The sequence below is a fragment of the Scyliorhinus torazame genome, chromosome 15, assembly GCF_047496885.1.
Source record: "Scyliorhinus torazame isolate Kashiwa2021f chromosome 15, sScyTor2.1, whole genome shotgun sequence".
Lineage (NCBI taxonomy): Eukaryota > Metazoa > Chordata > Chondrichthyes > Carcharhiniformes > Scyliorhinidae > Scyliorhinus > Scyliorhinus torazame.
The window spans coordinates 183,670,546-183,685,632 of record NC_092721.1 but is presented as its reverse complement, the minus strand read 5'-3'; the positions used below and the strand labels follow the sequence as shown (position 1 = coordinate 183,685,632).

General features: G+C 47.4%; 1 protein-coding gene across 2 annotated transcripts in view; it reads left to right on the top strand.

The window, feature by feature from the left end:
• oca2 (oculocutaneous albinism II) overlaps positions 1 to 15,087 on the top strand; it is a 690,248-nt gene that overhangs the window by 186,784 nt on the left and 488,377 nt on the right. For both annotated transcript variants that reach the window (XM_072477223.1, XM_072477224.1), the window contains exons 5-6: positions 5,490 to 5,547; positions 14,621 to 14,693. In XM_072477223.1, the coding sequence (XP_072333324.1) occupies positions 5,490 to 5,547; positions 14,621 to 14,693 (131 nt within the window). The remainder of the gene's footprint in view (positions 1 to 5,489; positions 5,548 to 14,620; positions 14,694 to 15,087) is intronic.

The window sequence follows — 15,087 nt, the reverse complement described above, 5'->3', positions numbered from 1 at the left end:
AATCATAAGGGAAAGGAAAAAGAGTCTTTGTTTCAGATGTTGTTTATTAACAGCAAGCTTTCAGGTTAAAGTCTCGGTTTATATCTTTTTAAAAACTTTAAAAAAAAATTTAGAGTACCCAATTAATTTTTTCCAATTAAGGGGCAACTTAGCATGGCCACTCCACCTAGCCTGCACATCTTTGGGTTGTGGGGACGAAACCCACGCAAACATGGGGAGAATGTGCAAACTCCACACGGACAGTGACCCAGAGCCGGGATCGAACCTAGGATCGCGGCGCCGTGAGGCAACAGTGCTAACCTACTGTGCCACCATGCTGTCCTCTCTGTTTACATCCTGGGATGGTCTTCTCCTAGGCTCATTCATTCATTCAGATTTTCTGTAGTTTAGAAATGCAGTACTCACAGCTTTTCTGTGGAGGCACCTTACTTCCCTTCAAACTTTGCTTTCAGTTCATGGTTTGCATTCAGATCTCTGTAATTTCAGGAATACGGCATTTACAGGCCTTCTGGAGAGCGTTGGCACTCACAGCAGACTTTCTGGTTCTGCATCTGTGCTGCCAGAATCAAAACAGAAACTATGGGACTCTTAAAAAGCATTCCAGTGGGATAGGATCCAATCACTACCTGTTACCAGGCAGAGCACAGCCTTTTGGGCCAATTATTTGTCTATCAGCCTCTCAATCAGACCGAATCCCAACTCCATCTCTCTCACTGGTGCTGCCAAGTCTGTACTCTTGTTTAACCAGCCCAGAGTAGCAGAATGTTCTCCCCTGTAACATCTGGATTATTCGGCTTGAATTAAAGATACAGGCTGCTTGCCTTAAAGAGACATAACCATTAATCATCCATGGATCAAAATAAGAGTGGCAAAATAAAAGAAAGAGGAAAAGAATAACCAGGAAGGACCCTTGCAGAACTTACAGCCACCCACAGTGAGAATGATAGGTTGTGGAAAGCAGCCAAGTAATGCTGCACTTCGGGTAATGTCAACTAACATCTAATGAAACTGCTAGAACGGATTATTTTACTCTCACTGACACAGGCCGGCAGTTTTCTTAATTTTAAAGGGCAAGGGTTTTAAATAACTTAACAACTTGAAAGTTCTACATACCTTATCCGCCCATGAAAAGCATTTGCGGCTAAACCATGAAGTTGAGGCTGTTCCAGGAGTGAAAATCAGGTCAGTTTGTCTTGTGCAATGAATTTAAATGACTCAGCCAATTTATAATTTTTGCCTGTGCACTTCACGTCCTGCCCTCTTTCCCTTCCCAGTGAAAATGGAACCTGCTGGTCCTGCACGGCATTTTTCAAAGTCTGCTGAGTCTCCATGGCTTGGTGAAAATCTGACCCTGTATTCTTCCCTGGTTGCTCTCTAATGCTGAATTGTGTGGTTTGAATTGTCCCTATAAGGGTTGCTGCAAGCGCTCCAAATAATTGCCCCCATTTTACACCAGCTTTACACTGGGTGTGCAAATGAGCAAACTGAGGAAACTTTGTGCGTAAACTCCAAACAGCTGGTCAGTGCAAGTCTTTTGCAACCAACACAACATCAGTGCATCTGTGAAGAAATCCTTTGTGACTGTTAAAATCAAGTACCATCTCGGAAGTGGTATGGTTGCAAATTGTTCAGTTTTGCTTACTACTTAGCGGGGAAGAAACTGTAACTTTGAATAAATAGGGGTTTCAATCAGCAGAATCCCATCAACAAAGAGAACAGTCCCGTGACTTCAAGGATGAAAATAATCTCTGAATATCAGTTTTCACCACTTGTATTCTGAAACCGCTTTCATTCCACTGAGGGAGGAAGGAAGGTATCAGCAAGGAACTGCTGCTAGCTAGATGTTCTTGCTGCTAGACGTGATAGTAGTAGACTGTGCTGATGAGCCGTAAGTCATCAGTGTGCAAGGTAAGAGATAGCTGAGTGGGGGAGTGCTGGGTGAGCACAAAATGAATTTAGGGCAGAAACTGATTACGGAATAAACAGATCAGCTTGGGGAGACCACGGGAAATACAGCTGTACCTCTATAAAGTAAGATGCTGTGAAATTCAGAGGGTGGGATTTTCCATGTTTCCTGCAGCATCTTCCGGCCCTGCCGTTGTCAACAGATTTTCCCATTGTCTGCACCCTCCGCCGCCGGGGAACCCATGGCGCAAGGTGGTGGTGGTGGTGGTGGGGGGGGGGGGGGGGGGGGGGGGGGGTGGGGGGGGTGGGGTGGTGGTGATGGGGGGAGGGGGAGGGGGGGGTTGGAATCCCTCCCTCTGCATCCAGCCTTTGAGCTATTTAAGAATGCAGTAGCGTGTGTGCATGCACGGGCAAACAAGAGGAGGTGTCGAATTAGCAGAAAGTGAAGACCTCAATTGCTAAACCCTTAGCTTCAATGGTTGATCACATAAAAGACAGGCGGTCTTGTTCTGTTGCTGGTGATATTTATACTGAATAGGTTTTCCAGATTATTAGATGAAGTTTTCTGTCTGATTAAGTGTGTATAATTTCAGTACATCATGGGTCCCCCAGCCATGTGTATCTCACTGTCGTGCCGCTCACAGATGGTGAGATTCCCTACTCTCGGCACTTGTCAGTAGGCTTTCCCATTGAAGCCGCCCCACACTGCCGGGAAAGCCGAAGGTGGGAGCGCGCTGCCAGCGGGAACAGTGAATCCTAACGACCGGAGAATGTCAGCCCATATTTGATAGAGGCAGACACAGGAACGTTTTGAATGTGTGGCTCACTTAGGCCTGAATTTTCATGCAGATAGAGATTCTCCGTTCTGCCAGCAGCGCACCCACAATTTCCCGGGTTTCGCCGGGTTTCCCGGCGGCATTAGATGTCCAGAATGGGGAAATATCATTGGCACATGGCGGGAATGGAGAATCCTGCTGTCGGTGAGGGCATGCCACCAGGAACATGCGGCTGGCAGACCAGAGAATCCCGCCCTCGATCTTTACGGAGAAGATAGCAGAGACCTGGATCTGGAAGTTCACGATCCTGGCCCCCTCATTTTCTTGGGGGATAGGAATGGAATGGGGAAAGGTTCCAATTTACACTTCCATTGTTCATGGAGGCTAATGGGCATGTTAAAGCACAGCCACCTCAGTCATGTATAATGTTGGCTAGAGATATGTCTAAAACACAAAATGTGTAGTTTAGATTGGGTAGGTGAAGATCTGAAGATGTCAGGGCTCTTTGGAGACGTCAGGTATCCTTCTGGATAGATTGGCTACCCTTTTGTATGTCGTCCTGGGACACCTTTGGGAGTACTAAGGCACCCATCACGAGTGGCAAGGTGTCATTTGAAATTGCCAAAAGTGTACAAAATGTGCATCAATGCACTGGAATGTGTATAAAATGTACATAAACGCATTGGAACTGACCAGATAGCAGGCAAGCTGTCAGGTTTTTAAATCTGCTGCCATTTAAATTTAATAAATGCAGTCTGCAATATTTAAAAACATTGTTTACTCTTTCAGCTCTCTGACTTAAGCCTGAGGGTTATCATTACAAGATTAATACTGCATGACTGATGACTCAAACTTTCATAACCACAGTGAGGTATCTGTCAATTCAGTTTTATTGATAACTCCAAGTGGTTATAAACTCTTTGAAGTGAGACGATGAAGACAAATGCTTATTTTCATAAGAGATTAAAGGAATCTAACTGTAGTTAGATCACATTTTTTTTTGTTGAAATAGTGACTTTGTCAATTGACACTTCAGCTATTTACAATCTATATTAACGACTTGGATACAGGGGTGAAATGAAATGAAAATGAAATGAAATGAAAATCGCTTATTGTCACAAGTAGGCTTCAAATGAAGTTACTGTGAAAAGCCCCTAGTCACCACATTCCAGCGCCTGCTCGGAGAGGCTAGTACAGGATAGAAGGTTCTATAGCCAAACATGCAGATGACACAAAAATAGGTTGGGCAGTAAGTTGCAATGAGGAAATAAGGACCTTACAAATGGATGTTGATAAGTTAGGAGAGTAGGCCAAAATGTGGCAGATGGAGTTCAATGTGGATCAGTGAGAAGCTATGCAAATGGAAAAGCAATCTATTATCTAAATGGGGAGCGAGTTTGGGGTGCTCCATTGCAGAGGGATCTGGGTGACATTGTGCATGAGTCACAGAAAATGGGCATGCAGATGCAACAGATGATAAGGAAAGCAAATGGAATGTTGGCATTTATAGCAAAAGGAATTGAGTAGAAAGGTAAGGAAGTGTTATTGCAACTATACAAGGCCTTGCTCAGACCGCACCTGGAGTATTGTGCACAGTTTTGATCCCCTTATTTGAGGACAGAAGTAGGGGCATTGGAGGCAGTTCAGAGGGTGTTCACTAGATTGATTCCAGAGATGAGGGGTTTGTCGTATGAAGAGAGATTGAGCAATTTAGGCATATACTCTGTAGAGTTTAGAAGAATGAGGGGAGATCTAATTGAGGTTTACAAGATGCTAAAAGGTATGGATCAAATAGATGTGGAGCTGATGCTTCCTCTTGTGGGGCTTTCTAAAACAAGAGATCATAATCTTAGACTAAGAGGTAGCAAATTTAAAACAGATTTGAGAAAAACGACTTCTCCCAAAGGGTTGTGAATCTATGGAATTCGCTACGCCAGAGTGCAGTGGGTAAATTTAAGGAGGAGTCAGACAGATTTTTAATTGGTAATGGGTTGAAGAGTTATGGAGAACGTGCAAGACAGTGGAGTTGAGGCCAGAATGGAATCAGCCATGATCAGATTTAGGGTGTTAGGCTTGGGAAGCTAAATTGCCGACTCCCGCTCCTCGGTCATGTGTTCTTAGGAGGAGATGCTCTGGTTGATTGGGGAATCTCACATGCTTGGAGAATATGGTGCCTGGCTCCTTACGATGATGCAAATGGGCCAATTTGACCCAACTGAATCCTCCTGCTAGCGCCGGGCACGGACCTCGATGCTGACGTCGATGAGGGACCGGAGCATTGGGGAGCAATCCCAGTTTTTGCCCGACGTTGGATTCTCCACCACACCGGGAACTTCATTACCTATGGCGGATGGCGGAGAATCCAGCCCAATGGGCAGGATTTTCCAGAGGTTCCCGCCGGCGGGATATTCGGGAGCATTAAATTCCACCCAAAGTGGAACTCTCTTCTGCATTGATGAATAATGCCAGAACAGTTGTAAATGTTAAATCTGAGACTGATAGATTTTTGTCAACACAAGGTTTTAATATCTATGTTCAAAGGTGCTTTATGCAGTTAGGTCGCTGATCAAGCATGATCTCCTCAAGTGATGGAACAGTGGGTGCTAATTCCCTTCTCCTGTTCCTAAATTCCCAGATCGCAATAATCCTGTATTTCTGTATAATTGCTGAAGGTTTTAGGATAATGTGCATTCTTTTAACGTCAGATTTTAAACTGTGATACTGTCAATCAGAGTCAATTAGGCATAGACTGTAAACTGTTGACTGTGTCTATATTTACACCTCTTTTCTTTGTTTCTTTTTTTGCAGATGTGTTTTAAGAGTCCTCAAGATTTCCAGCCTCTTTATCTTCGTAGTTGTTTGCTCAGTAGGTGCTCTGTTTTCCATTATTTCACGTCGAGCCAGTTTTGCTTAGCTTTCCCTCGCTGTGGCTGCTTGGGTAAAGCAGTAACTGTGCACAAACCCAGTTAATTAAGGCCACTGTTACTGCTCCCCGGCAGGCAATAGAATTTGGGAGCGCGGGTTGCATAATGTATTACTGTACAGTCTGGTTACACTCCTGTGAAGTTGCCGGGGATGCTTTATTACGTCAAAGGTGCTATATAAATGCAAGTTGTTGCATGTTTTCATGAACAATCAGCAGACACGGGTACTGCCAGCTCCTTCATGTAGACCGTAAGATAAACGGGCAGAATTAGGCCACTTGACCCATTGAGTCTGCTGCACCATTCGATCATGGCTGATATGTTCCTCATCCCCATTCTCCTGCCTTCTCTCCATAACCTCTAATCATCTTATTAATCAAGAACACCAGGGCTGGATTCTCCGTTTCCGAGTCTAAGTGTTGACGCTGGGACTGAATCGGTGAACATTAGCGACAACAAAACTGGCGCTGGTCCCGGAGTAATTCATGATCCATTGATGGGCTAGCGGCGGCTCCACGTGGAACTCGATCGATTCCAATGAAAAACGGTGTCTGATTTGCTGGGGTTGACACTCGGGAGGCTGACAAGCTGCAGCCGCGTACTGGCACTCCACCGCCACGTCCGGCCAGCAGTGCCGTAAGAAAGCTGCACGGCCTCCTCTAGGCGGCCAGGGTGAGCACGTGGCACTGTGCCCCTGGCACCAACTCCTGTCCCACGCACCCGCAACCCCCCCCCCCACACGGAGGGCGACCAAACCGCCACCTGTCGGCAGTGTGTGCGCATCTGACCTTGCACCACATGCTAGCACCCATGGCCGTGTGCCCTGGTCATAAAGGCAACCACCTGCCCACCCCTTGTGCGACATGCGTCTGTCCACCTGCCTAATACTTTGCCCTTTTTGTCTCCCCCCCCCCCCCCCCCGCCCCCTCTCAGAAGGTGGCACATAATTGTCAGGGGAGAGAGACCACTGGAGGGGGACCGCCGGATCTGTGACACGTTGGCGCAGCAGAGCGGCGGGCACTGGACCTGGCCGGTGGACCCGGAGGGCAGTCGGCGAGACTGAGGTTGACATCGAGCGACCACATGAGCCCCCGCTGAGTTGCAGTTCCCCTTGGCACGTATGGCACGACCCCCCACACCACCCCAATGCGCGATCCTGTCTTCCAGGATCACCTAACGACGAGACGGAGCCTTCTCGTGTCCCCCGCCCCCATCAGAGCTGTCTCCAACACCCTCCACCATCCCAGAGACACCTCAGTTTGGCATTTCAATGAAGAGGCTCCTGGGGCACTATCTGGTGCGCACAACAAACACGGACGTACAGCAGTACATCAGGTGGAGGTAGGAACTCCCAAGGAAGTGAATCATCAGAGGGCGGCCCATCCCCAGAGACTAGCTGCCGTCCAGAAAAGTCTTGGACGTCTGGAAGCAGCGGTCCCATCGATAGTGGAGATGCAGATGCAGACCCAGGGACTACATGAGGGGTTGTCAGCGAGCATCCAGTACCAGGAGGACTCCAACTGAGGCAGGAGGCAGTGCCGACCATGTGTGCCACCCAGGCATGGGTGGAGTCCGCGGTGAAGGCCTTGGGGGGTGAAAGTATTGGCCATAGGTTAGAATGTCCAAGGCCTAGGGCAATCAGTGTGGCAAAGGCACAGAACAGGGCTATCCTGTCACAGGCAACCATGTACTAGAACCACCTGGACATTGCAGCGGCATTCCAGAGCTTGGCCCAGTCACAACGGGTCATGGCTGAGGTTGTCAGTGGCTTCTTTAAGCAACTCCTGCTCGTAGAGCCTTTTAGTGCATCCCCCAAGGCTGGGGCGGAAGGTTTGAGGCCCCCATTCCTGGTTGAATTCTGATATCTATTGTCTGCAGAGGATGAAAGGCAGACATGTTAGCATGGTGCGTACCCCCACGCCCAGCCAGGTCTACCGGGCGACACGATGGCTCCGGCCTGTACTGCAGTCCCTGCCCCTGCATGCTCCCCCCCTTCTCCTCCATCCCCATGCCCACCACTGGCTGTTCCCCCAGCACTCTGTCCTCCACACTGTCAGTTCCTGGCACCCTGAGGCCTCTGGCCTCGGCACCTGTCTCTGCTGATAGGCACCTGTTCCTGCCGGCAGGGCTACCCATGGCAGACCCTACCCATGCCAGCGGAATGCTCCTTGGCCCCTGTCCGGTGCCCTCCCATAGGGGCTACTGTGGGCGTTGCCCTTGTTCAACCTGGCTGCACCCGGTTGGCTGTGGGGGAGAGAGGGGTGGTGGGGTGGGGGCACCTATACAGTCGGTGTCACTCAGCTCAACCATGGACCACGGTGGGCGGTCACCGGGCTGCGCGGCAAATTAACTGCCTTGCAGGCCGTGGCAATGGAGGTCCGTGCCTGGACACCCCGGTCCCAGAGGGGTCACCCTCCGCTGCTAACTCCCGTCTCTGACAGACCACCCCCTCTCCCAGCCAGCTGTAACAGCGGCAGGCCACGGCGCCTGCGTCCCGATTTAAAAAAACTCGCCGTTGGTAATTCCTCCTGGAGGAGGCGGATCATCGCGGAGGCTCCGGAGAATACTGGGTCAGGCCCGCTAATGATACACCGACGGCGTTTACTGTACGTGTGGAGTTGAACGCATTGACGCTGCACCGGAGCACGGCATTCCGTCCGACATCTGGCGCTGGCCACGGAGTTTGCCTCATGTGCACTTCACGTTTCGCGATTCCGGCGTCGCTGGACGGAGAATCGAGCCCCAGATTTGTGCTTGAGGTACTGCTACCTACAGGGCTACAGACCAACAGCTGGAAGGTGGAAATAGACAGGATGGTTCTTTCTTAGAACATAAAAACACAAGAACTAGGAGCAGGAGTAGGCAATTTAGCCGATTGAGCCTGCTGCACCGTTCAATACAATCATGGCTGATCGCTTTATGGCCTCAACTCCACCGTCCTGCCTGCTCTCGATAACCCTTCAACCCATTCATAATTAAAAATCTGTCTAACTCCTCCATAAATTTATTCACTGTCCCACCACACTGGGGTAGCAAATTCCACAGATTTATGACCCTTTGGGAGTAGCTTCTCCTCAGCTTTGTTTTCAATTTGCTACCCCTTATCCTGAGACCATGACCTCTCGTTCGAGAATGCCCCACAAGAAGAAGCATCTGCTCCACGTCTACTTTATCCACAACTTTTATCGTCTCATATACCATCTTATATATCACCTTGTAGGTGGTGATAGAACATCCCACATAAGTCCCTGAATGTCAGCGTAAAACTCAATTCCCTAGATCACCAGCTGTTAGACTACTCATTGTCACTAGACTGGTTATCCAGAGACCCAGGGTCACGCTCTGGGGTTCCGGGTTTAAATCCCACCATGGCACATGATGAAATTTGAATTCAATAAAATTCGAGCGATAATCATGAATCGTTTGTGGTTGAAAACCCATCTGATTCTCTCATTGCCTTTTAGAGAGGAAAATCTGTCCTTACCTGCATGTGACTCCAGACTGATTGACTCTTCAATGGCCTAACAAGTCACCCAGTTCAAGGTCAATTAGGGATGGCCGATTGATGTTGGCCCAGCCAGCACATTATAAAGGAAATAGGAAAAAAAAGGAAGGTTGCACAGGCCCTACCGGGCTTCCTGACCTCTATAATTTTTTTTTTTTTGAAAAATATTTTTATTTGTTTTTTAACATTTTAAAATAAATGCTAAAATTTAATTTGCCTTTCTAATTACATGTTGTACCTGCATACTGACTTTCAGCGATTCATGAAAAAGATCCCCAGATTCCTCTGCCCAGGCTCATTTTGACGCTGCTTTCCATTTAGATCATAATTTGTCTTTCTATTTTTTACGGCCAACATGGCTAACCTTATCAGATGGACAATCTCCAAATGAGAGCTCTGTTCATCTTCACATCAGCTGTGCACGCCGCTGGCCTGTTCAATCAAACATCTAGTGGCGATATAGCTAGCGGCTTGACACAACTGAACAGCTAGCTGGGCCATTTCGGAGGGCATTGAAGTGTCAACCACATTGCTGTGGATCTGGAGTCACATGTAGGAAGGCAAATTTCCTTCCCTCAAGGACATCAGTGAACCAGATGAGTTTTTAATTCACCTGCCACTTACCGTGGTGGGATTCAAACCAGTCCCCAGGGTCTCTGGATTATAGTCCAGTGACAATCCCACTGCGTCATCACATACCCATGGCATTCAGTGTCACGCTGATGGCCTGCATTGTTGGGGTTTCTGTAGGTGTCATGAGCGAAGTTTGTGTTGGGTATCCATTGCTGCATAGCAGTCACCCCTTAAAGTGCAAGGAGATCAGGGAATTTGGACTGCTGCAGGATGAAAGTATTGTGGCATCAGGCTGGGAATCTTGGTGGACACTTGCATAGTGACCTCCTTGTGGTTGACTCTCTCGGTGATTCTGGGAGTGCCTAGATTGCCATGTTTGTGTACTCAATGGATGCTGGGCGCGCATGGCCAGAGTCACAAAGCTGGATGCTCGCTTATCCTGACTGGCACCATCGGTGGCGAAGCCGACATAATTGCCCGCACTGACAAATTATCCCTCTGCTTGTCTAATGTTTTTGTGGACAGCTGACTGGGAATTCCAGGATCTGTCTGTGACGGAACCCTGGCAGGATCCTGGCTGGATGGCGGTGATGACTTTGACAGCCACAGGTAACAGGGGATCACCTAGTCCAGTAAGGCAGTGAGTCTTCTCCTCGAAGGCTGCAGATGTCTGACACCAACTGACCTGACGTTCTGAGTATCTTGGGACACTGGTGTTTTGGCATGTCAAAGAAATAGGCATAGGGCAGGGGAGTGGGCCTAGGTAGGGTTCTCTTCAGGAGGATCAGTGCAGACTCGATGGACCAAACAACCTCCTCCTGCAGTGTGGGGATTCTATGGACAGATCTTCTATGAACTAAACTGAGCCTCCAGCTGCCTGTAAATCCTGGGTATTTCCTCCTGTGCAATGCCGCTTGTCTACTGGCCCCCATTCTGTTGGCCCTTTAGCAACATCAACCGGAAGGCAGGGTGGCATTGTGGTATTGTCACTGGACTAGTAATCCAGATCTCAGGGTTTGAATCCCAATACGGCAGATGGTGGAATTTGAATTAACGGTCTAATGATGATCATGAAACCACTGTTGACTGCTGTAAAAACCCACCTGGTTCCTTAATGTCCTGTAGGGAAGAAAATCTACCGACCTTACCTGGGAAATCCTATTGACAAGCGGCGGGAGTAGAGAATCCCACCACCAGCAAAGGGCGCACTGCCAAGATATATGCGGCTGGGGGAATGGAAAATCCAGCCCCGCGGTGGCTGGCGGTGGGATCTTCTGGTCCCGCCTCTGTCAATGGGGTTTCCCGTTGTTTGCACCCCCTACAGGTTCACCCCCCCCCCCCACCCCCCACCATCCGCTGCAGCAAAAATAATGGGCTGGGTTAAAATCGTCAGAAACCTCACACTTCCTGTCTGCCTACATGTGACTCGAGACCCATTGGAATGGGGTTGACTCTTAAATACCCTCAGAAATAGGTCTAGGAAGCCACTCAGTTCAAGGGCAATTCGAGTCGCTATTAAATACTGGCCCAGCCAGTGACACCCAAATCCTGTAAAATGAAATTACGACTAGAAAGAGAACCTTTAAATGTTCCAACATAAAAGTAACTCTCAGCAAAAGCACTAAGAAAATAACTGCTGAGTGTTTGTTGGCCTCTTTGCTAGAGCTTGCTCAGCCCCCTCAATTTCCTGCTGTGTACTTGCCTAGGTTTCATGAGTGAATTCCAGGAATCCCGAAATTTGTGGACTTGACGTCCAACTGAAAGCAGCGTGTCACTATCACGCCAATTGACGCACGGAAATTGGCAGCCCGTCTCGGCTAAGGGGGTTGCTTGCACACAGCCTAAAGCACAGGAGTTGGTTTCCAGTCGCACCGTGGCTTTTAACACCCCCTCTCGTGCATCCAAACCCACCCACTCTTCCACGTTACAACCCAGCTCTTTGTCACCCGAATCCTGCTCGTGTAATATCCCTTTTTCTCATCCGACTTCAATATTTTAACATCTGAAAATGTCCAAACGGAAATTCTTTAAGGCCAATTTTTTTTTTTGTATGCCTCAAATGTTTTCTGTCTTGGGGTTCCTTGGAGGGGTGTCTTGCAGGGAAATTGGAGGCTGCACTGCAATGCTGAAGAGACGGGAACCCTAGAGGTCCAGCTGTACTTAAAGCTCAGCACGTTTTCAAACAGATCAGCCCTTGGGGCTAGATATTGGAGTTTATGATGTCGGAAGGGAACAGTTGGAGGAATGGCTCCATGTGATTGATGCGCATTGGGTCTAGATGTCTGGTTTAGTGTGCAATGTTGGTCAGAATCCAAGGAGAATAAATTTAAACCCAACAACCAATCTCAACAATAATTCAGACCTTGAACTGGGGAAAAAGGCTTTTAATGTGAAAGAAAGATGAATAATTAGACATGAGCTTAAGAATTACTGTTGATGATGAAGCATTATTTTTTTGAGCCATTATTACATCAACCGGGTAAATATATTGACATATATTTTAAAAAACCAGAAGAATTACTGCAGATATTAGGAATTTATTCGTGTACAACATTACTTTTTCTGCTATTTTATTGAAAGGGAATTAAAGTGATATCATAAGGTGATAGCATACGGTGCACAAAATCACACAAAGAAAATATTACCGTTACTGGAAACCTGAAATAAAATTATAAAATACTGGAAATTCTCAGCGAGTCAGGCAGCATCAATGGAAAGAGAAATGTGGAGCGGGAGGTTCCGCCCCTCCCTCCCCCTCGCTGTGTGTTTTGTGGAGGTGGCCCGCCATTGGCTGGCAGTGGGATCTTCCGGTCCCCCCACTGTCAATGGGGTTTCCCGTTGTTTGCACCCTCTGCCACAGGTTCAACCCCCCCCCCCCCCGCCCACCATCCGCTGCAGCAAAAATAATGAGCGGGCTGGGTTAAAATCATCAGAGTCCACTTACCGACCCAGAATCCTCGCACTTCCGGTCTGCCGACATTTTGCCTTCCCCAACATTTTGAAATCAGCTGAGGTTCCTGCTGCAAGGGCCCTATTTGAATCTTTACATTTTGGGATGGATGATGGCATCAGCACCACAACAGCATTTTAACCCCTTCATTCAGGAGGCCCAGGCGGAGTCAACCCTCGACATCTCAACAATAGTGGTGAGGCCAGAATGGGATGGGGCAAGTTTGGAAACATAATTTTTAGACAATATCCTACGTAATGCCTCCTCGGGCCCTGCAAGGATAATTTGGGCCTTCCCTGCCCCAGCGTTCTCCCTCTTCTCCTCCTACCCCACTCCTACCCACCTGTGACCGTTACCATTCACCCTCCTTCTTCACTTCGCTTGTCGGGGACCATTTCTGCGTTTCTCTGGTGGTTCCTTGTCACACGGCGACTTTCTGGGCTTCCCTCCTGAATATTGATGTCATTCCCGATGGCTTCCGATGGGAGTCAGTTCCAATGTTTACAAATGAAGCCCGAGTTAAATATCCATAATTTCCATATCCTAAATTAAATGAACCCCAATGTTTCGGCTCGATGACTTTTCTTCACACCCGTTATGTAGTATGATTTGCCCACTAATATCTCCAACAGTAATGACTTGACTGTAGAAATATTGCTACTTAGAGAATGAACATTTCAGAGCCTTGGTTCTCCTGTCAAAACCCTCCATTTTATACCAATTTATCTTGACTGGTAGCTATCTGTCAGCTTCTGTATAATTTGTACCAATGCTCAGAATGTCTAAACTTGGATAAGAAGTAAACCAGTGTGCCAGCTTGGTAGTTATTGCAACAATTTCAGTAAAATGTTTGATATTGTTTTGCTTGCGACCTTCGAAAGTTCCTTAATGAACTGAAGACTGAAGCCATTGTGTTCTGTCCTCACTCAAAACTAATTTTCCTAGAGTACTGATCTCATCCCTTCCCGAGCAACAGCCTGGGATTAAGCCGGTCTGTTCACAGCCTTGGTGTCACATATGGCCCTCAGGTGAGCTTCCAACTTCACATTTGTGCCATCGTTAAGACAATTCCCAGCACCCCTAACATTGCCTGATTTCACCCTTGACTCAGTTCATCTGTTGCTGAAACCCTCATTCCAACGCACCATCGGTCGGTCTCCCACATTCTGCCTCTGCAAACTTGAGATAATCCAAAACTCCATTTAAGACCAGTGTCTTAACTCTCATCAAGTCCCATTCCCCTATCACCCCTGTGCTTGATGGCCTTCAGCGGCTGCCTGTCAAACAATGCCCTGATTTTACAACTCCCATTCTTGTTTTCAAAGCCCACCGTTCCCCCACCCCACCCTATCTCTGTAATCTCCCCCACCCCCACAACCCTCCGAGATATCGGCGCTCCTTGAACTCTGACCCCTCGAACATCACTGATTTTAATTGTTCTAGTTGCCCGGGCCGTAAGCTCTGGAATTCCCTCCCTACATCTCTCGTCCTCTCATTCCTCCTTCAAGATCCTCCATTTCAAAACCACACCTCTGACCAAGATTTAGGTAATCTGATCTAATATCTCCTGATGGGGTTCGGTGTCATATTTTGTTTTAGAAATCCACCTGTGAAGAAGTTTGGCATGTTTTATTATGGTAAAGGTGTGTAATAATCTAGGAGACACGAAGATAACTGTTAAACCAAATTTATTTTACCTCAAAAGTAAATCCACACCGCGTGGCGTACAACACCAGTGTACTAGCTCAGGTCTAACAGGAACTCGCAATCTGGGTCTGGTTCAGTATTTGAAAGGCTTGATAACGAATCCCAGCTGGAAGGGCTTCCACCGTTACCATGGGAACTCATACTCAATGAGCCCCACAGTGATTCCTCATGATCCTCATGTGGGTTATCATAAGGTGCTTTATGAATATAAGTTATTGTTATAAGCCTTTGAGCTGAAATGTAAATGGTTTACAACTGCTTCATTTTATATTTATTCCAGGTTTTATTTAGCTCTTATCCGGATCATGGGAACCCGAGACAAATGATAGTTGTTTCGCCATTCGAAGGCACATGTATCCTTTTCCACTACATTTATTCATTTGATTCTGCATCTCGTGTAGCTTCCATTATGGATGCAGATCTTTGATGATGGCATAGTGCTTAAATTAAAAGCCATAGCACCTGCTTAGAAGAACTTTGGTAAAACAATTTTTGATTTAATGATTTGGCTTAGAGATGTTTATTTTAACTATTTTGTTATTGCCCCTGTCACAAGTTTCAACCATGTTCCTCGGTTTATTACGCAATGCTGACGACACTTGCCTGTCAAGTTAAAGAGAAAAATGTTTTCCTAACTGGTTAAGGTTTATAATGACAGTTATTTGCTCCGCTGCCTGAAGGTTGGGGGGTGGGTATCTACCTAATGAATTTGCAACACACAATAAGAAAGGAATGACATACCCTCTG